We start from the raw sequence: 25,877 nt of genomic DNA, 5'->3' as shown, positions 1-25,877 counted from the left end.
AGCGACCAAAAGTTGCGAACTTTATCGTCGATGTTCTCTACTAAATCCTTTCAGCAAAAATATGGCAATATCACGAAATGATCAAGTATGACACATAGAATGGATCTGCAATCCCCGTTTAAATAAATACAATTCATTTCAGTAGGCCTCTAAGGCAGGTGGCCAAATACTTTTGAAAGTGGTAAAAATGCCCCTGTGACAACTGTTTTGTAATGTGTTGCTGCCATTAAATTCTAAGTTAATGATTATTTGCAAAAAAAAAAAAAAGTTTCTCAGTTGGAACATTAAGTCTCTTGTCTTTGCAGTCTATTTAATATTGAATATAAGTTGAAAAAGATTTGCAAATCATTGTATGCAGCTGTGAGATAGGCTCCAGCACCCCCCGCGACCCCAAAAAGGACAAGCGGTAGAAAATGGATGGATTGTATTCTGTTTTTATTTACGAATTGCACAACGTGCAAACTTCACTGGTTTGGGGTTTCGTACAACGCGGGAGGCATACGTCGCGGTGACGTCACGTTGACGTTCCCGTAGCAACTGGGCCGTGGTGGAGGTGGGGGGGAGAAAAAAAAGCTGGGCGAGCGTGTGTGCGTGTGCGTGTGCGTGTGCGGGCGGACGCGTCGTGGAGCTTCCATGAGGAGAAGATGCTGAACATGTGGAAAGTTCGAGAGCTGGTGGACAAGGCGTGAGTAGTCGAGGCGGAGCTATGCTAAGCTAACCGGCTAGGTTGCTGCGTGACGTCATAGCCGCCGTTAGCTTTTAAAAAAAATTATTATTATAACCTTGCTGTAAAACGTGCCACTTTTTAGTGAACAGCGCGTCTTTAAATGATTCAAATGTCACAATGTCGCATACTAGTGCCATATAATGTGGCTTAGCTGGCTTGAAATGCTTTTTGTCCTTTTTAGTCACAGCTAGCCAGGTAGCTAACGGTGCTAGCATAGCTTAGCATAGCATAGCATAAACCGTTATCTGCAGCATCACGCCCATGTTTGCACCCGCAGGGCATGCATGGAAATATGTTTGTGGAAACATGCGAACATTCACAAAGTGTGCATTTTTGCGTGTTCTCCATAACGTCCTCACTAATCCTTGACGCTCCAAACAAGGCCCTCTCTTCCCCCCATCACACAAAAGAGCTTATAGTTAGCAAACAAAACCAACAGGACTTTAGCAGGCTCACATTCCTTGCAGAGAACACTAATATAACAATGTGGATGAAGTGTGTGTGCAGGCATACGCTTTTAAATGGTTTCCCTTGCAGACATTTAATTGTGTTTATGTGTGTGTGTGTGCACCACCAGCACCAATGTGGTGATGAACTACTCTGATATCGAGTCCAAGGTGAGAGAGGCCACCAATGACGACCCTTGGGGACCTTCTGGTCAGCTGATGGGAGACATAGCCAGGTGCGTGCGGTCCATTTACGAACTTTGTTGGCTCTTGAACGTGTTTCTTAAATCGAAAAGTTTCGTACAGAGTAGCAAATCTCTCAATCGAAACAATGTACATATGTAGGGCTGCAACTAACAATTAATTTGGTAATCGATTAATCTGTTGATTATTACTTCGATTAATCGATTAATAATCGGATAAAAGAGACAAACTACATTTCTATCCTTTCCAGTATTTTATTGGAAAAAAACAGCATACTGGCACCATGTTGTGGACATTGGGGGTGCAGCATACACCAATAATAACACAGAAATGTAACTCATCAGATCAGAACTGAATCAGATATTGTACACGTTTCTGTTGTGAATAATAAAGGATTCATATTTTAGGCTGCCTCTGAATAATAGCATGAAATATTCCAGCACCTTCATAACGTTTAGTTATACTAAAGCGTCACTCAAATCTAAATATATTTATATAGCTTTATCGGGCCCGGCTACATTGATCCATTATGAAACCAACCCGAGATATTTCTGTCCGTTACGTTTATTTCGAAATTGGTAACCGTGCGTTTTCTCTCTCAAAACGGAGTCAAATGTGCCGGAGACACATTATCAGCCCCGCGTTGCAACAAAGGCATAACGTTAACGTTACTCACAAAAAAGCTGAACTCGTGAATAGGGATGATGTTTGATAAGGAATTATCGAGTTGGAGCCTATTATAGAATCCTCTTATCGAACCGATTCCTTATCGATTCTCTTATCGAGTCCAGATAGGTTGTTGTATATGGAAAAAAACACACAATATTTGGTTGAACAAAAGCTCACTTTTATTATATAATAAAAAAATAAAATCTAATAAATAAATAAATATTGACTGTTACCCACCTAAAAAAATACAATAAAATAAATAAATATTGACTGTTGTTACCCAAAGTATATTAAGTGGGATTTTTCAGAGAAACAAATATATACAGGAACACAAAAACAAGCTGTCTCTGTGATCACTATAGGTGTATAAATAATAATATAGTGTTAAATAAAATCAGTCCCTTGTGCACAAAACTGGAAATAATACAGCTCTCCAAAAAGTGCACTTCTGCTGCTATTTGACATAACTGTTATGATGCTTTGACATTTTTGCACTTTATTTCTTTATTGAAAGAAAATTATATGAATAGAAAAGTTGTTTGCAAATGTGGTTACAATGCTAATAAATGAAAAGTTAAAGCTAAAAAAAGAAATACACTTTATTGAGTTAACATTATTTCTTTATGGGGGAAACATGTTATGAGCGAGAGAATATAACAACTACACTACCCAGCATGCAACGGGAGTTACGAGCATGCGCGGTAGCCCCGAAAAGTGTTGCATGTTGCCACGCTGTGAAAGTAAACGTGAAGAACTCAGCCAACACGCCTCGTCTGCATTATTTATAATTAGACAAACAACACATATACAGTGTGATTTTGTAACGTTTACAAGGAAAGAAAAACAAAAGTTAAAAAAGGGAGATATGTTGTATATATATGTATGTGCTGCGGTTGTTTTAAGAACGTTGCGACAGCTGCCGTAAAGGAGGTGCGTTGCTATGTTTCCGGTTGGTAGTAAAAGTGTTGGTCATGTGTTTTACCCTGCTCAAATCTCTCAGTAAAGTTATTCGATGGATTATAGCTTTTGTTTTGAACTTTATTACACCTTGGAGCGCTTTTTCCCGTCCATTGTTTTCCTGCTTTCGCTATCTGCGCCTAATGACTGAGCTACGTGACGTCATTTATTGTGATGTCCCACGGAGCATTTCTGGTCGGGACGGGATTCGAATAACGAATCAACTCTTTTCCTTTACTATAGTGGTCTCGATAACGGGTACCGGTTCTCAAAAAGGGATTCGAGTCCGAGGACTCGGTTCTTTTCTTATCAAACAACCGGGAAAACCGGTTTCGAGTATCATCCCTACTCATGAATGCATGTTGCCACTATGGACTTAAAAAGTTACGTAGCGTGAGTTGTTCCCTTCATCCATGGCTCCAACATGTTTCCTTTTCAGGTGCTCCTGAAGCAATGTTGTACTTCCGTGCCATTTTGCAGGAAACGGTCTTCTTTGAAGTCTTTAAAGTAAAGTGTTCCCACACTTTTGACGACTTAGGTCGTACACTTTTCTCCATTGAAGCAATAACCTCGAGATATTTCTCCGCTAAACTATCCGTACTGTTTTCCTGCGCCATTTTTTGAATGTTTCCAGCAAAGGAGGCGGCGTCGTCACGTGAGCTGCACATGACACATTATTGGCTAGCTTACGCCACCTCATGAGACGTAGCCTCAGCGCCGCCCTCGCGCTGTTTTGTACTGTTTTTTGTACTTATTTTGATTATTGTTTCTCAGCTGTTTGTAAATGTTGCAGTTTATAAATAAAGGTTTATAAAACAAAAAAACCCAACAACAAAAAAATAACAAAACAAAAAAAAGCCTACGCGCATAGCATAGTTCCAACGAATCGATGACTAAATTAATCGCCAACTATTTTGATAATCGATTTTAATCGATTAGTTGTTGCAGTCCTATACATATGATTATCGGGTTCCAACTAGGGTTGGGCGATATGGCCTTTTATTAACATTACAATATTTTTAGGCCATGTCACGATACACGATATATAGGGATGATGTTTGATAAGAAATTATCGAGTTCGAGCCCATTATCGAATCCTCTTATCGAACCGATTCCTTATCGATTCTCTTATCGAATCCAGATAGGTTGTTGTATATGGAAACAAAACACAATATTTGGTTTAACAAAAGCTCACTTTTATTTTATAAGAAAAAAAAATAAAAGTAAATAAATATTGACTGTTGTTACACCCCTAAAAAAATAAAATAAAATAAATAAATATTGACTGTTGTTACCCATGGTATGGTATTTTTATTTTTTTTTGTCATACAAAAATACAATCATGTGTGCTTACGGACTGTATCCCTTGCAGACTGTATTGATAGATATTGATATATAATGTAGGAACCAGAAATATTAATAACAGAAAGAAACAACACTTTTGTGCGAATGAGTGTGAATGAGTATAAATGGGGGAGGGAAGTTTTGTGGGTTGGTGCACTAATTGTAAGTGTATCTTGTGTTTATTATGTTGACTTAATTAAAAAAAAAAATAATAATAATAATTTTTTCTTGTGCGCCCGGTACCAATCGATCCACGGACCGGTACCGGGCCGCGGACCTGTGGTTGGGGACCACTGGTGTAGGCTACAAGATAACGTTAACGTTATCAGACACATACAAAAAGGCTAATGTTACCGTTAGCTACTGGCTATGCTTAGGTAACGTTAGTCTAGCTAACATTACTGCAATCCTGGATTGACATACGAGGTAGCGTTATTTTAGCCTAAAGGCTACGAGTGAGCAGATATGGAAATTAACCGGCAACAGTTAACGTTAGTTACTCACCAGCACTATCACTGGAATTGGCGCTGCAGGTTGAAGAGGGGCGTGCTTCGTCGCTGCTTCTCCACGACACCTTTCTCTAACCTTCGGGTTATGTGCAGCCTGAACATGTTTCAACATGCTTGTTTTACTTCCCCCCCTTAGATGAGAGCGAAGCCTGGCAATAATTGCAGATAGCCGTTTCCTCGTCGTATTTTTTTGTAAAATGAAGCCATGCCTTGAGGCGTTTTTTTCCGGTCCATTGTTGCTGCTTTCTGTATCTGCCGCCTAATGACTGAGCTACGTCTATTCCTGGGACGTGCCACAGGGCATTTCCTAGTATAAAAAAAGGGATTCATTCCCAGGGATTCGAATAAAGAACAAACTCTTTTTCTTTACTATAGTGGCCTCGATAACGGGACCCAGTTCTCAAAAAGGGATTTGAGTCAATGGAATCGGTTCTTTTCTTATCGAACAACCGGGAGAACTGGTTTCGAACATCATCCCTAACGATATATTAGGGGTGTAACGGTACACAAAAATTTCGGTTCGGTACGTACCTCGGTTTAGAGGTCACGGTTCGGTTCATTTTCGGTACAGTAAGAAAACAACAAAATATAAATTTTTTGGTTATTTATTTATCAAATTTGTAAACAATGGCATAACATACATATACACACAGGGTCCATTGCCAGGGTTAATGTGGTCAACATATATAAAATCAAATCTAAATAAGATAAGGCTCAGAATGGTTTCTTAACAAAACCTTTCTACATATAAAGTGCTTTTTTTGATTGATTGATTGAGACTTTTATTAGTAGATTGCACAGTACAGTACATATTCCGTGCAATTGACCACTAAATGGTAACACCCCAATAAGTTTTTCAACTTTTCTAAGTCGGGGTCCACGTTAATCGACATAAAACTGCCTCAAGTTGTTGCTCAGATTGAATAAAATCACAAAAGTTGTCTTCTACATATAAAAAGTGCAACATTAAACAGTTTCAAGTCAACTCAGCCTCAGATTAACTTTTATTCCCCCCCCCCCCAGCCTGGCTAACTTGGCAGCAAGAGGATATATGGGCTCATTTTTCTTCCACCATAGAAGTGGCTCAAAATCTAGTTTTTAAAACAACACGGTCTTAAATCTGCTGCTATAAAATTTTTTTTTATTGCTTTAGCCCTGCCTGACTCGCCGAGGAGAGGCTGCTTGAATGCGGTGGGAGCTGTTTGCTCGTCTTTATCTTCGTTAAAGCGACGTTCACTTGGGGGTGGTGACGCTTCAAATGGGTTAGCATGTTTGACGTGTTGGCAGAAGCATGCCTTACCGCTGCTGAACTATGTCGGCAAACCTCCGTCCTCCATTGTTGTATCGCACCGCGCAGCCAAAGTGTTCCCAAACGGGAGATCTTAACGAGGCAGGAGGGTCTTCCAGCTCTGGCTTCTATATGTTGTCGTAGCCCGGTCGTTGCTAACATGCCGTGTGTTGTGCCTCGGTATGCATTGTTTACACAACGTGCGGTGTGCTACTTAATATGTCCGTGTGGAAACTCGTTCGGTACACCTCCGAACCGAACCGAAAACCCCGTACCGAAACGGTTCAATACAAATACACGTACTGTTGCATCCCTACGATATATATCTCGATATTTTGCCTTAGCCTTGAATGAACACTTGATGCATATAATCACAGCAGTATGAGGATTCTATGTGTCTACATTAAAACATTCTTCTTCATACTGCATTAATATATGCTCATTATAAACATTCATGCAGAGAGGGAAATCACAACTAAGTCAATTTAAACAAAAGTGTATTTATTAAACAGTTATTAAGCAGTGGCACAAACATTCATGTCATTTCCAAAACAGAAAGTGCAAGATTGTCAGAGACATTTTAAAACAAGCTATAAGTGCACTTTTGTGAATGATGTCACCAAGATGACGTATCAAAACAACCCTAAATTAAAGTGCACTTTTTGTACAGAACGCCACTACAATAGTTTAAAACATATAAAGGGCACTTTTGTGCATGATGTCACTAAGATGACGTATCAAAACAACCCTAAATTAAAGTGCACTTTTTGTACAGAACGCCACTACAATAGTTTAAAACATATAAAGTGCACTTTTGTGCATGATGTCACTAAGATGACGTATCAAAACAACACTAAATTAAAGTGCACTTTTTGTACAGAACGCCACTACAATAGTTTAAAACATATAAAGTGCACTTTTGTGCATGATGTCATTAAGATGACGTATCAAAACAACCCTAAATTAAAGTGCACTTTTTGTACAGAACGCCACTACAATAGTTTAAAACATATAAAGTGCACTTTTGTGCATGATGTCACTAAGATGACGTATCAAAACAACCCTAAATTAAAGTGCACTTTTTGTACAGAACGCCACTACAATAGTTTAAAACATATAAAGTGCACTTTTGTGCATGATGTATTTCAATAACTGTTAAATAAAAATGAGCTGCATAATAGGAAATCAAATAGTGTTCGTCCTTCGCTATGTGGTAGGTTCCTGCGGACGTTATCTCCTTCTGTTGACTATTTTTTTCATACGGTGCTGATGTGGAAATGGTTGCCTCGGCATTTTGTTGGTGTGGCACCAAACGGAGATGTTGACATGCAGAGTTTCAAGCACTCTTCATTCTCTAGCAGGCGACTTTTCAAATGATGCTACATAAGTAGAGCTGCTACTTTTTGTACGCTTTTGCCGCATACTTGACATATTACGGTTGTCTGTTCGACGTCTTCCCGCTTGAAGCCAAACCACCGCCAGACGATGTTTTTCTTGGGAATTAATTCTTCCTTCATTTGTTACTAGATTCGCACCTTCTTTCTCTCGTATTACCACTCGCACCGCAGCTAACGTTACTCATGCCGCTACCTCTCTGCTCCTGTGGGCGTATATGACGTTCTATGTGACGTATGTAAGAAGGCGCGCTTGTTTTACGTCTCTGTGAGAAGGAGAGACAAGAAAGAGTGAGAAGAGCCTGCAGTGTAATGCCCGCAGCTAAAAGCAACTGCGTGAGAACGTATACTCGAATATCACGATATAGTCATTTTCTATATCGCACAGAGACAAACCCGCAATATATCGAGTATATCGACATATCGCCCAGCCCTATCCCAAACCATAGACATGGTGTCGTTATTCAGTCACCGAGGGAGCTCGCTTGTTAGCCACGGCTACAGCACCGGCAACAACACACTCTTGTTGTTGTTATGCTGCGCTCGCGGCGGTTTGATGAGGTCATCAAGAGTCGCCAGTAAACCTCTCATGCTGCAGTTGTGCTGCAACTCCTGTGTTGTGTGTGGGAGAGGGGAGAGGGGAGACGCAACGTCCGCGTTTTACCGGACATCTCTAGTTTTGGGACAACCCTCGTGAAAACACACACAGACACTAACACACTTTCACTGCAACTTCACAAATGATGATACGTTTAAAAAAAAAGTGTCCATGTCACCTGAATGTGAGCAGATCCACCTTCATGTACGAGCAGTTCCCCGAGGTGATGAACATGCTGTGGACGAGGATGCTGAAAGACAACAAGAAGAACTGGAGGCGCGTCTACAAGGTGCGGCCATTTCATTAGGAACGCCGCCCGATGAGATCCGGTAGCTGGATGACGGGGACCGTTTTGCTCTGTTGTGACGTGCCAGGCGTTGCTGCTGCTGGCCTACCTGATCAGGAACGGGTCCGAGAGAGTGGTGACCAGCGCGAGAGAACACATCTACGACCTGAGGTCTTTGGAGAACTACCACTTCCTCGGTGAGTCTCGGCCAGATTCTCGTCGGGAGGGAACACTGGCAGGAAACCGCTCACTCCAAGCTGTGCACAGACGAGAACGGTAAAGACCAAGGCGTCAACGTGCGGCAGAAGGTGAAGGAGATGGTGGAGTTCGTCCAGGACGACGACCGACTCCGGGAGGAGCGGAAGAAGGCCAAGAAGAACAAGGACAAATACATCGGCGTGTCCTCCAACAGCATGGGAGGAGGAGGAAGCTTCAAGAACTGTGAGTATGCAGGGTTTCCCACACATTCATTTATTTGTGGCGGCCCGCCACGAAAGAATTACGTCCGCCACAAATAAAAATAAATAAATAAATAATAATTTATTTTATTTATTTTTTGTCCTGTCCAGCTTCTCAGGCAAATCATATAGTTGATGTAGATGCCCATATAGGCTGTTCAGATTTACTTTACAAAAGAGAAGTGTAGGATACTTCTCTTGTTGCCTTATTTGTATTTGACTTTATTAAATGTATTTATATTAGAAACACAACATGTGTATATAACAAAGGGTGCAAAGTCTGCAGGCAGTAGGAAACACATGGTTAAGTGTAGGGAGTAAAACTGATGGCAGTCTAAAGTTCAAGATTTTTGGAGCTCTTTGTTCAGTGGATCAGGGGCCGTACTTATCAAGCTTCTCAGAATTACTCCTAAGAAGTCTGCTAAGAGTTGACTTAAGAGTAAATAAATTCTTCGCTGAAAGCTGCACTTAAAAGTTGGTTACCAAGCGTCTTACTCACACTTTCAGCGAAGTGTAGGACTGAAACTTAAGTGTCACACTCAGAGCTGAATTACGACATTACTATGTGCCGTAAACGGAATTTTAGGTGACGTCATTTCTGTGTCCATAGAAATGACCAATCACGGAAGGGAATCCGTTGTCTAAGAATAAAGAAATATCTTGGAAATATTTAAGTGGACAATGGGAGTGTATATTTTGACAATAAACTACAAAATAATACAAAACAAACTAGTCCCCGCCGGCACTCACGCTACCGCTCCCTCTCTTCTCTTCTCTCGCCCACACACTCACTGACGTCACTCACCTCACGGCCACACACATACGCTACTGTCATAACATTTTCTTTCCAATTCATTAATTAGGCAACTAATTTGAAACTGGTGTGGGTGGCTCTATATATACTAGTCCACTGCAGCCACATGCAGAAATCAACATGGAATCGAAAAGTATTAAATCTGTGACAAAAATAATACCCGCTCTGTCTAAACGATACCGTTTGATCAGCTGCTCGTCATCAAACAAATCCAGGACATCGTTCCGCTCCCTGAACGTTGGCGCACGTCTCTCTCGCCTCAGTGCCATCCCCTGCTGGCAACTCCTAACCACTTAAGACACCTCTGAAGGTCTCTTAAATATCGTGGAGAGTAGGAGTGATTCTTAGACTTAAGAACGTTGATAAAAAGCTTTTATTCTTAAGTTTGAGAGTAGGACTAAATTTCGCAAATTCTCAGGACTTAAGTGTAAAATGGCACTCTAAGAAGCTTGATAAGTACGGCCCCAGATGTTTGATGAAGCTTTGTGTCTATCTACCACCACTACTGTTTTCTGTTTATTTGTTACTGACTGTGGCAGGACACCTCTGCCTCTGTTTCACTTTATGTTGCTGGTAAATAATATGGTTGTAGTAGTAGGCTAAAGTTAAATTATTTAGTATGCACTAATTAAAGGGGCAGAGCTTTGAGACATTTTAGCATTTATATTTTATAAGATATCATTTTTGTAAGAACCACAATTAATAAATATATTTCAGTGAATAACTTATTGTGTTGTAATTATATTGTAAAATGGATGGATGGATGGACGTTTAAAACAAAACTGTTATTATTAATTAGTAAGTATACATTTTTTTAGCCTTTTTAGAGAAAATCAAATCATTGTAGTAAATTATGCAAATTACTCGATGTCACGGTGACCACGCCCATAGCCACGCCCCCACCGCCACAGGTATCTTGGCAGTTTATGGGAAACACTGGTGTGCGTCTCCTCCATCGCCCATCGCCGCCTCATCACGTCTCCTCGCGTGTCCCCTCCCCACAGCCACCGAGCTGGAGCGCAGCAAGTGGGACGAGGACTGGGACAAGAGCCGGGCGGCGTTCCCCTTCAGCGAGAAGCTGGGTGAGATCAGCGAGAAGATCGGCAGCACCATCGACGACACGCTCAGCAAGTTCCGCAAGAAGGAGCGAGACGAGTCCCCCGACAGGATCAGGTAAGCGCATTCCTCCCGCGCGGCTCCTTCCGGCGCCGAGTCCTACGTGTCGCTTCCTGTGGTTGCCGTAGCGACAACGAGGAGGACAGGGCGTCCAGAAACGGTCGCCAGGACGCCCTGGAGTTTAAAGACGAGGAGGAGACGGTGACGACCAAGAGCATCCAGATCACGCAGGCCACGGAGACCACCACAACTACCACACGCAAGCGCAGCGGCGGCACCGGCACCAAGACTTTGGACCTTGGCGCGGCCGCCCACTACACCGGAGACAGGAGCGCTGAGGAAGAGGTGCTCGCCGCACGCTCGCTCTTTTCCCTTCCCCTCAATCGCCTTTAACCCCGCCCTCTCTCTGGTCCTTCCTCAAGTCATCCGCGAGGAAGTCGCCCGGCGGCGGTCTGGCCGACCTGCTGGTCATCGATCCGTCGTCCAATCAGGGCTCTGCAGCAGGTAACAACACAAAGAGAGTGTCTTCCGGCGAAGTGTGTGACCGTGTGCACGCGTCGCCAGGTGGAAGCTCCGACCTCATCGACGCCTTCGCCGACTTCTCCTCGCCAGCGGCGTCGGCCAGTAAAGACTTTTCTTGACTCGTATGATTCTTTAACGTAACTTTTCACCAACTCCTGACGTCTGTCACGTGACTAGCTGCGGCGCCGGCCAATGGCAACGCTGAATTTGGAGACTGGAGCACCTTCTCCAACCCCCCGCCTTCATCAAGCTCCGCCTCCTCCCAGCCGGTCGCCAACCTGTTTGGCAGCATCCAGTCGGCACCTGGCTCCAACCCTGCCCCTGTCCCTCCCTCGGCTGAGCTCTTTGACCTGATGGGCGGAGTCAACCCGCCGCTGAGCAACGCCGCGCTGAGCGCCTCTCAGAGTTTGACCTTCTCTGTGGGCGGGGCATCTGTTGCTATGTCGACCATGCCGCTCTCTCGTTCCCAGCAGGTGAGTCCTCTCGTGTTTCAACTTCTATGCCAGTGGTGTCCATTTGACTATGTAAGGAAAAAGATTTAAAAAATAGGAATATAACGACAAAAAGCTAACATTTTCAAAGTAATAATATTATTATACTTGGTTACTTACAACACAAAGTTGTCTTTAAATATTTACATCTGTTTTTAGCTTCTTCTTTTTATCAAAATGGCCCCCTTGGAAAAAAAAAAAGCCAAAATTGAAAATGTAGGTAAAGTAAATTTTATTTATATTGCTCTTCTCACAGAGCGAGCTCGCAAAGTGCTTCACAACAGAGACATTGCAAATAAAATTATAAAAATATTTATATGAACTAAAAGGAAAATGGAATATTACAGGAATGAGAAAACGCTCAAACGTTCAAATTAATATTATACTAATATTAGTATATTTTTTATATATATATATACATATATATATATATATTTTATATATATATATCTATATATATATATCTATAACACAGAGTTGATGCTCAGTTTTGTCTTTAAATATATACTGTATATATAACTTTTTTTTCTTTTATTTTTTTTACAAAATAAAAAATATCAAAATGGTCCCAACATACTTCGACTTTTCGACTTGGTAGAAATAGGTTCAGACGCCTCTAATCTAAAATATTAGAAGCTTTCAAAATTAACATTAAATTGATTAAAAATATAACAAAGTTTAGTTAATTAAAAAATATAAATAATACTGTTACCGTATTTCCTTGAATTGGCGCAGGGAATATAGTATTCGCACGTCTAGAATTACTGCCGGGTCAAACTCGTTTCTCAAAATAATTAACGCATGCTTGGCCTTATCGCCGGTTTATTATTGAAGCCGGATCAAATTCGTTTCGCAAAATATTAATTTTATTATCGCATGTCTATAATTTTCACCGGGTCAAACTCGTTTCGCAAAATATTTAGCATATGGCTAGAACTTCCACCGGGTCAAATTCGTTACGTCACGAGTGACGCATCTGTCCTCATTTTCAAAATGGAGGAAGCTGCTTTCAGTAGTTTACAATCGCACAAAGGAAAAAAGATAAAGAGCTTTTCAGTAGGATTTAAGGTCCAAGCTATTGAATACCGGTACAGTATGCTAAAGAGAACAGTAAGCAGCTATGTTTTATTAATATACCGTAGCTGCGTGTGTGAAATACTGTATAAGTCATTAAATGACTCCCGCCTCCTGGTGGTAGAGGGCGCTGCCGCGCTAGTGATCCTTCTTGCGACTTCCGGTACTGCAGAAGAAGTGAACACACGCAGCAAGAGATTTTTTTTCTTCCTTCTAACATGGAGGATTACATACCAGTATCTAAAATAAAACAGTTTTCTAAACTGGACTTTCAATGGAAGCAGGAGGTAATAATTAAAGGAATATCTCCATCGAGACAGAGACTTTTAAAACGGAAAAAAGAAAATAATGAAGACTTCTATAAACAAGTTATCGATGCTTTTGGTCAGAAGGAGCTGCAAATGGACTCCATTTATAAGTACAGGTAAGACCATAATAACGTTTTTTTTAATTAAATGTGCTTTTCATGATGGTATGCTTACATCACACTCAAAGCGCATGTCTAAATTTTATGGATTCTTCTTGGTAAACGCCGGAGTGAGAAGAGGTTTTAAAATAATTACCGCATGCACGGCCATCCCGCCGGTTTCCGGTAAACGCAGGTGTGACAGGAGGTTTTAAATTAATTAACGCCCCTGCGGCTATTCAACGAAATACGGTATGTTAACAGTATGTTAATTAGTTTGAAAAATTACAACAAAAATAAACACTGTTAAATGTGTAACTGAACTAGGGCTGCAACTAACGATTCATTTGATTGTCGATTATTACTTCGATTAATCGATTAATAATCAGATAAAAGAGGCAAACTACATTTCTATCCTTTCCAGTATTTTATTGGGAAAAAAAACCAGCATACTGGCACCATACTTATTTTGATTATTGTTTCTCAGCTGTTTGTACATGTTGCAGCTTATAAATAAAGGTTTATTAAAAAAACATAAAAAATAAAAATGGCCCATGCGCATAGCATAGATCCAACGAATCGATGACTAGATTAATCGCCAACTATTTTTATAATCGATTTAATCGATTAGTTGTTGCAGCCCTAAAGGCAAGGCAAGGCAAGGCAACTTTATTTGTATAGCGCTTTTCATACACAAGGCAGACTCAAAGTGCTTCACAGACAACAAAGTGAAATGAAAGAAAATAAAAGCAAAATTAAAATGCAGACAATAAAAATAAAAACAGTGCAGACGTTAAAAGTTAAAAGATTAAAAGATTTAGCTGAAAGCTAAGGTGAACATAAAAGTCTTCAGTCTAGTTTTAAAAGTAGTGAGAGTTGGGGAGAGTCTGACATCTTCAGGAAGTTTATTCCAGCTATGTGTTGCATAGTGACTGAATGATGATCTCCCTTGATTTGAGTTTACTCTTGGAACCGCTAACAGATTGGTCTCAGAAGATCTTAGTGATCTAGAGGGCGTATATAGTGGGAGCATATCAGTGATATACTTGGGCCCTAGACCATGTAGTGATTTATATGTGAGCAGGAGGATTTTGAAATCTATTCTCTGATGTACAGGGAGCCAATGTAAGGATTTAAGAATTGGTGTAATGTGCTCACATTTTTTGGTCTTTGTTAGAACTCTAGCAGCAGCGTTCTGAACAAGCTGTAGCTGCCTGACAGTTTTTTTGGGAAGACCTGCAAGGAGACCATTACAATAGTCTAGCCTACTGGTAATAAAGGCATGTACAAGTTTTTCTAAGTCTTGAGCTGACATGAGCCCTCTAAGTCTTTTTACATTTTTGAGGTGATAGTAGGCCGATTTTGTTACTGATTTGATGTGACTGTTGAAATGTAAATCAGAATCTAAAATAACCCCAAGATTTCTGGCTTTATTTGAGGTTTTCAGGGACAGTGATTTAAGGTGTTGGATGACTTTAAACCTTTCTTTTTTAGCACCAAAAACAATTATCTCAGTTTTATCTTCATTTAGTTGTAGGAAATTTTGGCACATCCAGTGTTTGACTTGCTCAATGCACTGGCACAGAAGATCTATGGGGCGATAGTCATTTGGTGATAGCGCTACATAGATTTGGGTGTCATCGGCATAGCAATGATGGTCAATGTTATTATTTTGCATGATTTGTCCTAGTGGGAGCATATAGATGTTAAATAAAGTCGGCCCCAAGATTGAACCTTGGGGGACTCCACACGTTACGTTGGTTGGTTCTGATACAAAGTCACCAATGGAAACAAAATAGTTCCTATCTTGTAGATATGACTTGAACCAGCTTAAAACTGTGCCTGAGATCCCCACCCAGTTTTCCAACCTGTCCAAAAGTATTGAGTGGTCGACAGTGTCAAATGCAGCACTGAGGTCCAAAAGCATTAATACTGAAGTTTTGCCAGAGTCTGTGTTTAGACGGATGTCATTTATAACTTTAAGAAGGGCCGTCTCTGTGCTATGAAGAGGTCGAAATCCTGACTGGAAGTTGTTGTGGCAGCCAGTAGAAGCCAAGAAGTGATTTAGTTGTTGGAGGACAACTTTCTCAATTATTTTACTTATGAATGGTAGATTTGAAATTGGTCTGTAGTTGTTGATAACAGAGGCATCTAGGCTCTGCTTTTTTAGAAGAGGTTTAATGACTGCAGTTTTGAAAGCCTTCGGGAAATTGCCCGATTTAATAGAATTATTAATTATTTGCAAGATGTCTGTTGATAGGCAGTCAAAAACATTCTTAAAGAAGTTGGTAGGTAAAACATCAAGGCAGCAGGTGGATGACTTTAGAGCTGTCACCGTTTCCACTAGAGTTTTAGAGTCTATGGCATTAAAGCTTGCCATCATTGCTGTGTTACTTTTGCCTAAATGGGGTGGTGATCCAACTTTTTTACTTGAGATATTGATGGTGCGTCTGATGCCTTCAATTTTATCAGTATAAAAGAATGCAAAGTCATTGCATTTCTGCGTGGAATGGAGTTCGGCTGGTATTTGTGTTGGGGGTTTAGTCAGTCTGTCAACGATTGTGAATAGGGTTTTGGCCTTATTTGTGTTGCTGTTTATGATATTGGAGAAGAATGTTTCTCTAGCACTTTTTAAGACTAAATTGTAGGCCTGGAGGCTCTCTTTATAGATGTCATGGTGAATATGAAGTTTTGTATTCCGCCAGATTCGTTCAGCCTTCCTGCACTCTCTTCTCTGGGCTGTTACAGCAGCAGATTTTCTCCAGGGTGCCTTTTGCTTGCCAGAAATCGTTTTAACTGTAACAGGTGCAATGATATCTATGATATTCACAATTTTGGAATTAAAGTTGCTTACAAGATCATCAGCATGACATGGGTTTAGAGGTGGTAGTGAGGAGATGGCGTTTTTAAAGAGGACATTAGCATGTTCATTTATGTACCGCTTTTTGACATTCTTTGATTCTGTTTGTGTGTCCGGAATTACAGAAATATTAAAGAAAACACAGAAATGATCAGACAATGAAGGATCAATCACAAGAACATCAGAAACATTGAGACCTTTTGTGATAATCAGGTCCAGGGTGTGTCCCTTATAATGTGTAGCCTCTTTCACATGTTGAGACAGTTCAAATGTGTCTAAAATAGTAAAAAGTTCTTTTGCGCCCTTGTCATTTAAATCGTCAATATGAAAATTAAAATCACCAGTTATAACCAGGCAGTCAAAGTCAGTGGAGATGCTAGACAATAGTTCAGTAAAATCATCAAAAAAATTTGCAGAATATTTAGGTGGCCTGTAGATAATTAACAAGAGAATTTTGGGAGAGCATTTCAACACAGCACACAGGTATTCAAATGATGTAAACTCACCGAGTGACATCTGTTTCCCCTGAAACATGTTTTTAAATATAGCAGCAACCCCTCCACCTCTTTTCCCCGATCTACATATATCAATGAAGTTATAGTTGGGGGGTGCTGTCTCGATCAGAATGCTTGCACTGTTATTTTGTTCCAGCCATGTTTCAGTTAAAAACATAAAGTCAAGTTTAGAAGTGCTAATAAAATCATTGACTAAAAATGATTTGCTATTCAGAGACCTGACATTGAGCAGACCCATCCTGATGGTGTTATTGACAGGCTTCGATGTTGGCTTTGATTTGGAGATAATAGGAATGAGATTGTTTAGGTTAGCAGGGTGGCTAAGTTTCCCAATGTTTACTCTCTTGGTAGTCACAACAGGGATGTAGAAGGTGCCATGATTTGATGTAGGCAACCTTGGGCCCAGCTGATAATGTGGTCTACTGCTGAACCCTTTTCTGTATCAGAAATATTCAGGACTGCTGTCAGGGCGAGGCGGGGTTTGCCGTAAGGGGGAGGGGGAGTGAGCAGCGTCAGAGCTGGGACGAACTACTGAAGGTGGACGTTGAGGGCGTGTAAGGGGTTGGCGTGAGAAAGGTGAAGTATGGCTGGGGGGTTGTGGAGCACGCCTTCGTGGAGGGGGTGGTGGAGGTGAGCGATGATCTAGGGGGGTAAAAATCTGAGTAGGGTGGGGCGTGAGTGGGGGTAGCTCCCGGAACTCCAAGGGGGAGAAGGGGGGAGAAAGGTCTACTTGAGGGAGGGAGAAAGATGGAGACGTGGATGGCTTGGGGGATGTGGGGGAGGGATCTTCACATGCATTCAGAATGGAGGGAGGGGCGGTAGAGGAGGATAGACACCTCTCCTCTTTGCTCTGGTGTATCTCATGGTCGACGTTCTCCTTTTGCGGTGGCGGTCCTCCTTCGACGTTCCTGATAGGCTGTGTTGTGTCTTCCTTCCTCGGTGGCTCCTCTTGTCTCTTGTCCTTGGCAGTGATGATAGATGCAAGATGCAGGAAGTGAAACATGTTGTTCATGAATAGCTTTACTCCCATCTTATTCAGGCAAAGTCCGTCTGCCTTAAAAAGATGCCTGCGGTCCCAGAAAAAGCTAAAATTGTCAATAAAATGCATTGAACGAGCAAGAAGTGCACTTGATAGCCACTCATTCAGCGAGTAAAGTCTACTGAATCTCTCAGCTCCTCTCCTGATTGGGGGTAGAGGACCACTGATAAAAACGTCAGCATTCACAGCGCTGACTGTTTCAAAGAGTTTATTGAAGTGCTCTTTCAGCTCTCTTGATTGTTGTTTTACAATGTCATTAAAACCAATGTGCAGGATGATATTTTTCACATTTGGGTGTGCAGCGACAATTTCCAGGATTCTTTTTTCCATGTCAGATACCATATCCTTCGGAAAGCAGAGTACTTTGGTGTTATTATTGCTTTTCATATCTTTTACAGAAAAGTCCCCCACAATCAGATTTTCAGGAGCTCTCGTTAGCTTTCTCTGTGGTGTAAAGTTAGCAGGTCTTACCCTTCTGCGTGGTGATGGTGGGTTATTCAGGCAATCAGAGGGGGATCCATTGTCCATCAACAGTGGGGCAAACCTGTTCTTTAGTTGGACACTTGCTTGCTGGGGAGGTTTATTGGTAGTTCTCCTCTTCTCAGCTGTCCGCTGCTGTGTCCTACGTGGCAGTGGAGTTGATGACGCAGTATGCCTGGCTGAAGATGGTAGCGCAGGCCAGCCGGTCAGATCAGAGATATCGGGGCGCTGGGTCCTGCCAGATATCCATTCTCCCTTGTCGCAGGGAGGTGGTCTTCTCTTTGGCTTTGCACCAAGTGTGTTCCAGGGAGGATTTTCACTGGTAGATTTATTACCCTCTACAGGGACCTCCCGTTTCTTCGTAGCTTCATTGTTGCTAGTTAGCTGGGTTGTAGCATGGTGCTGTCCAGTGTTTTCAGTCGACAGGAGTGCTAGAGTGGTGTTGTAGCCACATTGTCCATTCACTTCTAAATTCACTTCCAACCGATTCATTTTTATTTCCAACAGTAAAATCTTCTTTAGCAGTTTGTGGTAATCTTCCGTAGAGAAAGGAGGCATCTTATGCTGATTACCTTTAGCACTGTAGCACAGGCTCGGGCTCAGGCTTATCTTGAATGGTAGGCCTCCTCGCGTAGTGTTGAGGACGTCGTAAACTGAACTGAACATTAATATTTTTGGACAGACAAAATTGTACTATTATTTTTATTGCTATTATTATTTTGACAGTAGGGGCCCGCAGCATATTTTAGGGAACAAATAACAGTAAAAATGTAAAAAATAAAAATTAAAAAAAAAGAGCAAAAGATCTGACTGTAAATCAAGTAAATTTGTATTCGTATTATACTTCTCACAGAGAGAGTGCTTCACATGGTTAAAATATAAACGCCACAATTAAAACGAGCATACAGCATGATGCAACAAGAGCGAAAATGATAAATATGATGAAAATATTTATATGAAATAAAAGGAAAGTGGAATATTACAGGAATGAGAAAAAGCTGAAATGTTCCAATTAATAATAATATACTTGGTCACCTACAACAGTGGTCCCCAACCTTTTTGTAGCTGGGGACCGGTCAACGCTTGAAAATTTGTCCCACGGACCGGGGGGGGGGTATTAATTTTTTTTATTAATTTTTTTTTCATAAAGAAATACAATCATGTGTTCTTACGGACTGTATCCTTGCAGACTGTATTGATCTATATTGATATATAATGTATATATTGTGTTTTTTATGTTGATTTAATTTTTTTAAAAAAAATTATTATTATTTTTTTTCTTTTTTTAATTAAATTTCTTGCGAGGCCCGGTACCAATCGGTACCGGGCCACGGCCCGGTGGTTGGGGACCACTGGCATATAGCACTCGACATCCATTGCTTTCGGTCTCCCCTAGAGGGGGGGGGGGGGGGGGGTTACCCACATATGCGGTCCTCTCCAAGGTTTCTCATAGTCATTCACATTGACGTCCCACTGGGGTGAGTTTTCCTTGCCCGTATGTGGGCTCTGTACCGAGGATGTCGTTGTGGCTTGTGCAGCCCTTTGAGACACTTGTGATTTAGGGCTATATAAATAAACATTGATTGATTGATTGATTTATGTATTTTTCTTACAAAATTGAAAAATATCGAAATGGCCCCTGCATACTTTGACTTTTCAAAATGCGGCCATTGGTGGAAAAAGTTTGGACACCCCTGTTCTATGCTGTAAAACTTCAACGTGTTTCCCCTCAGAGTTTGGGAGGTCTCGTGTGTCAGCAGCTGCCCGCCGGGCTTAAGCAACAGGTCGGGATGGCGGGTCCGGGGTCTTTGGGGTCCACCTGGTCCGACCCGTCGGTCAACATCAGCCTGGACTTCTTATCATCCAGCCACCTTCCCACAAAGTCCCAGGCCACGCTCAACAACATCCTCCAGCCACAAGGTAACGTGTCCCGGGTGTTGCTAGGCAACCAGCTGCTAGCTTCTAGGCCTCCAGCAGAGTGGCGACTCCTCCCATCCCGTTGTGCGTCTTTGCAGGAGCGCCTCCCGTCGCCCTGATGGCCCAGAACTTTGGGGGACTCAACCTCAGCTCGCCGCCGCCGCACGCCACCCCCGTCGGACCTCTGGCCGGTCACGTGACCTCGGGTCCCGTCGGAATGGGCACGTTTCCGGTTAACGCCGGCATGATGGGAATGAACATGAGCATGAATATGGGCGTGTCTGCTCCCGCCATGATGGGCGGGATGAACGGCGTGGGAACGCCGGGCGTTGTTCCAGCCAAACAAGATGCCTTTTCTAGCTTTGGCAATTTCGGAAAATGAACAAGTGTGTGTGTGTGCAGTCAGGACTTGCATGTATCTCTGGTGGGGGTCCCGGGGCGTCCAGCGGACCAGAATGGTGGGTACCGGTCCGTGTTCCAGAACCACATTTGACTCCACACCGCTCAGGAGGACTTCACCAACATGAACTTCAAATGCCGCTCCATCATGAACACGTGTGAGTATTTTCCCACTCGGACGTGTTCAGACTTTGCTACAAACACTTTGCCGGTTTCCCTCCTCACTGTGGACTCGGCAGAACCACACAGACAAGGAAAGACCGTGGACATCATGATGTGGATCAGCGACTAGGGGTGGGAATCTTTGGGCCACTAACGAGTCGATCCGATTCCTGGAGTAATGTTCCAATTCAGATTCGGGTCTCAATTTAACGCATATTTGGATTATTTTCTTTATTTGAATTTAGGGCTGCAACAACTAATCGATTATAAAAATAGTTGGCGATTAATTTAGTCATCGATTCGTTGGATCTAGCAGAGGCTTTTTTTTTTTTTTTTTTTTTTTAAATAAATAAACCTTTATTTATAAACTGCAACATGTACAAACAGCTGAGAAACAATAATCAAAATAAGTATGGTGCCAGTATGCTGGGTTTTTTTCAATAAAATACTGGAAAGGATAGAAATGTAGTTTGTCTCTTTTATCCGATTATTAATCGAAGTAATAATTGACAGATTAATCGATTATCAAATTAGTTGTTAGTTGCAGCCCTATTTGAATTAGATTTTGGATTATTTTCTTTATTTGAATTTAGGGCTGCAACAACTAATCGATTATAAAAATAGTTGGCGATTAATTTAGTCATCGATTCGTTGGATCTATGCTATGCGCATGCGCAGAGGCTCTTTTTTTTTTATTTCTTTTTTTAAATAAACCTTTATTTATAAACTGCAACATTTACAAACAGCTGAGAAACAATAATCAAAATAAGTATGGTGCCAGTATGCTGTGTTTTTTTCAATAAAATACTGGAAAGGATAGAAATGTAGTTTGTCTCTTTTATCCGATTATTAATCGAAGTAATAATTGACAGATTAATCGATTATCAAATTAGTTGTTAGTTGCAGCCCTATTTGAATGAGATTTTTGAAAATATTAAATGGATTTAGGATCGAGATGAATAAGAATCGCGATTCGGATGGGAATTATTTTTTTTTGTGTGCACAAGATGTTGCACTCAAAAACATCGACATTAAGGGTGTGGATCTTTGGGCACCTAACAAGCGGGTGATGATTTGATTCCGAGTCGATTCTCGATTCAACATGATTTTCAATTTAATGGAAAAAAAACAAAACTTCTTTATTTGGATTTGATTTTTGAAAATAACATTGATTTAGGATCGCGATGCCTAAGAATCGCGATTCGTACGGGAATTGATTATTTAATTTTTTTTGTGCGCCTCCTACTGTCAGTACCCGGATGTTGCACTGAAAAACATAGACATTAAGGGTGTGAATCTGTGGGCACCCAACAAGTCGGTCCGTTTTTTCGGAGGTGATGATTTGATCCAGAGTCGATTCTCCATTTAATCCGATTTTCAATTGAATAAAAAAAAAGTGTTTCTTTGTTGGAATTCGATTTTTCTAAATAATAAATTGATTTAGAATCGTGATGAATAAGAATTGCGATTTGGATGGGAGTCAATTTTTGATTTTGATTTTTTTTTTGTGCCCCCCTACTGTCAGTACCCGGATGTTGCACTCAAAAACATAGACTTTAGGCCTGGGAATCTTTAGGCACCTAACGTTACGATTCCATTCCTGGGGTTCCGATTTGATTCAGAATCGATTTCAATTTAACATGGTTTTCAATATATATTTTTGTATTTTTCAAAATGATTTCTTATTAATTTAATTAGATTTTTAAAAGTAGTACATTTATTTAGAATCAGGATAAATAACAATCGTGATTTTTTTTTGTGCACCCCTATTGTCATTGCACTCAAAAACAGACAATAGGGGTGTGACTCTTTTGGGCATCTAACGATTCGATCCGATTCCCATTTCTGGGGTGACTATTTGATTGAGAATTGATTCGCAATTCAACACGATTCTCGATTTAAATAGATTTTTGCAATGTATTATTTAATATAATTAGGAGGAAACTTTTTCAAAACGGGCTAAAAATGCTCCTTCCGGTTGCATAGAGATGGCCTTTTTTAATCGATTTTTGAAAATGACAAATGGATTTAGAATCGGGATGAATTAAGAATCGTGATTCGGATGTAAATCGATTTTTTGGAGAGATGGACCCAAAGGAGATTGGTGTGTGCTGTAAGAGTGCAAGAGTGTGTGTATTAAAGTGTATGTGTGTAGTCACAACTAAGCAGAGCTTGTTGTCACTCTTGAGACAATGTGCTCCAAAATGACCAAATCTTTATTTTGTTACTCTCAAAAAAAAATTACTCCATAGATTTTAGTTTCGTATTAATTTACTTCTCTTCATACAGGAGCGCTACCGATTACATTGTTCAGTTGACGCAAATCATGTTTTTGTTTTTCTTTATTGTATATTTTCTGTAGTTTGTCCCTCCGTTGTATTAAATTATAACAATAAGAAGTCAGTATTGTTTATTGGTGGATCATGAATGAAAAGAGAGAAAAAAGGTAAACAGTGACTAAACCAGGGGTCGGCAACCCAAAATGTTGAAAGAGCCATATTGGACCACAAATACAAAAAAGTTAATCAGTCTGGAGCTGCAAAAAATTAAAAGACTTATATAAGTGTTATAATGATAGCAACAAGTGGCTAATTAGCTATATTAGCCTACTATCAAAATCACTATGTGTCGCAGGCTGACACAAATCTTCGTTGACAGAAATGTTGAAATTTAATATTTATTCTACACATTTTTACAACATTGGAAAACATTAGTAAAACTTCTCAGAGGCTGAGATAACTCCTGGAAATCACTGTCTTAAAATGGCCAAAGGTATAGATGTTTTTGTCCAAGTTAAAGGAAACGACAGGCCGTCTTCTTCTAATGGATTTATTACAATCTTTGCAAGATGGGTAAAGTTTGCTGTGGTCTGGAACAACATCAGTGTTTCCCACACATTCATTTATTTGTTGCGGCCCGCCACGAAAGAATTAAGGCCGCCACAAAATTTTTTTTTTTTTTTCAAATTTTTTTTATTTATTTATTTATTTATTTTTGTCCTGTCCAGCTTCTCAGGCAAATCATATAGTTGATGTAGACGCCCATATCGGCTGTTCAGATTTACTTTACAAAAGAGAAGAGTAGGATAGAGATTTTTGGAGCTCTTTGTTCAGTGGATCAGATGTTGGATGAAGCTTTGTGTCTATCTACCACCACTACTGTTTTCTGTTTATTTGTTACTGACTGTGGCAGGACACCTCTGCCTCTGTTTCACTTTATGTTGCTGGTAAATAATATGCTTGTAGTAGTAGGCTAAAGTTACATTATTTAGTATGCACTAATTAAAGGGGCAGAGCTTTAAGAGACATTTTAGCTTTTATATTTTATAATATATATTTTTTGTAAGAACCACAATTAATATATTTCAGTGAATAACTTATTGTTCAAATCTGTACATAAATATGTACATAAAGTGTTATAATTATATTGTAAAATGGATGGATGGATGTTTAAAACAAAACTGTTATTATTAATTAGTAAGTATACATTTTTTTAGCCTTTTTAGAGAAAATCATATCATTGTAGTAAATTATGCAAATTACTCGATGATGTCATGGTGACCACGCCCATAGCCACGCCCCCACCGCCACAGGTATCTTGGCAGTTTATGGGAAACACTGAACATGGCACACAAACAGAAATGCAGCCAATATTACATACATATACAGTAATGTGTCATGAAACATGGAAAAATAAATGAAATACACAGAGGACATAAATAAAGGAAATTAAATGAGCTCAAATATACCTACAAACGAGGCATAATGATGCAAAATGTACATACAGCTTGCCTAAATAGCATGTTAGCATCTGTTAGCTTGCATTCATGCCTGATTAGCACTCCCAACAAGTCAATAACGTCAACAAAGCTCCCCTTTGTGCATTCACGCACAGCATAAAACGTTTGATGGACAAAATGAGACCAAGAAGGAGTGGCATAAAACACGTCTTTCTGTGGCAGCATCGGAGAAAGTTATACACATAAAACTGTTGAGTCACAGTCCACACATCGGTGAGTTCAAGGGCTGCTGAAATTAGTAAGACAAAACAGCGCTCGCCAAATACTCTCATCTGTGAAGCATGAACACAAAACATACAAACCCCGTTTCCATATGAGTTGGGAAATTGTGTTAGATGTAAATATAAACGGAATACAATGATTTGCAAATCATTTTCAACCCATATTCAGTTGAATATGCTACAAAGACAACATATTTGATGTTCAAACTGATAAACTTTATTTTTTTTGCAAATAATCATTAACTTTAGAATTTGATGCCAGCAACACGTGAAAAAGAAGTTGGGAAAGGTGGCAATAAATACTGATAAAGTTGAGGAATGCTCATCAAACACTTATTTGGAACATCCCACAGGTGAACGGGCTAATTGGGAACAGGTGGGTGCCATGATTGGGTATAAAAGTCATTCACAAACAAGGATGGGGCGAGGGTCACCACTTTGTCAACAAATGCGTGAGCAAATTGTTGAACAGTTTAAGAAAAAACTTTCTCAAGCAGCTATTGCAAGGAATTTAGGGATTTCACCATCTACGCTCCGTAATATCATCAAAGGGTTCAGAGAATCTGGAGAAATCACTGCACGTAAGCAGCTAAGCCCGTGAACTTCCATCCCTCAGGCTGTACTGCATCAACAAGCAACATCAGTGTGTAAAGGATATCACCACATGGGCTCAAGAACACTTCAGAAACCCACTGTCAGTAACTACAGTTGGTCGCTACATCTGTAAGTGCAAGTTAAAACTCTCCTATGCAAGGCGAAAACTGTTTATCAACAACACCCAGAAACGCAGTCGGCTTCGCTGGGCCTGAGCTCATCTAAGATGGACTGATACAAAGTGGAAAAGTGTTCTATGGTTTGACGAGTCCACATTTCAAATTGTTTTTGGAAACTGTGGACGTCGTGTCCTCCGGACAAAAGAGGAAAAGAACCATCCGGATTGTTCTAGGCACAAAGTGGAAAAGCCAGCATGTGTGATGGTATGGGGGTGTATTAGTGGCCAAGACATGGGTAACTAACACATCTGTGAAGGCACCGTTAATGCTGAAAGGTACATACAGGTTTTGGAGCAACATATGTTGCCATCCAAGCAACGTTACCATGGACGCCCCTGCTTATTTCAGCAAGACAATGCCAAGCCACGTGTTACATCAACGTGGCTTCATAGTAAAAGAGTGCGGGTAC

General features: G+C 40.7%; 2 protein-coding genes across 2 annotated transcripts in view; both read left to right on the top strand.

The window, feature by feature from the left end:
- The first annotated feature begins 552 nt into the window (after positions 1 to 552).
- On the top strand, positions 553 to 23,074 carry LOC133651185 (clathrin interactor 1-like). The gene is made up of 12 exons (XM_062049184.1): positions 553 to 685; positions 1,305 to 1,409; positions 8,329 to 8,425; positions 8,511 to 8,619; positions 8,690 to 8,863; positions 10,699 to 10,867; positions 10,939 to 11,155; positions 11,233 to 11,314; positions 11,375 to 11,434; positions 11,510 to 11,805; positions 19,931 to 20,117; positions 20,213 to 23,074. The coding sequence occupies exons 1-12, from the start codon at positions 645 to 647 to the stop codon at positions 20,494 to 20,496; spliced, it is 1,821 nt and encodes a 606-aa protein (XP_061905168.1). The 5' UTR covers positions 553 to 644; the 3' UTR covers positions 20,497 to 23,074.
- Positions 20,539 to 25,877, top strand: part of LOC133651183 (transcription elongation regulator 1-like) — a 41,418-nt gene continuing 36,079 nt past the window's right edge. The window contains exon 1 of the mRNA XM_062049178.1: positions 20,539 to 20,671. Coding sequence (XP_061905162.1) covers positions 20,649 to 20,671 — 23 coding nt within the window. The 5' untranslated portion in view covers positions 20,539 to 20,648. The remainder of the gene's footprint in view (positions 20,672 to 25,877) is intronic.

Source organism: Entelurus aequoreus, linkage group LG05 (genome assembly GCF_033978785.1).
Source record: "Entelurus aequoreus isolate RoL-2023_Sb linkage group LG05, RoL_Eaeq_v1.1, whole genome shotgun sequence".
In the NCBI taxonomy this organism is placed as follows: Eukaryota; Metazoa; Chordata; class Actinopteri; order Syngnathiformes; family Syngnathidae; genus Entelurus; species Entelurus aequoreus.
The sequence above is the reverse complement of the archived record's forward strand: the minus strand, read 5'-3'. Positions and strand labels throughout refer to the sequence as shown.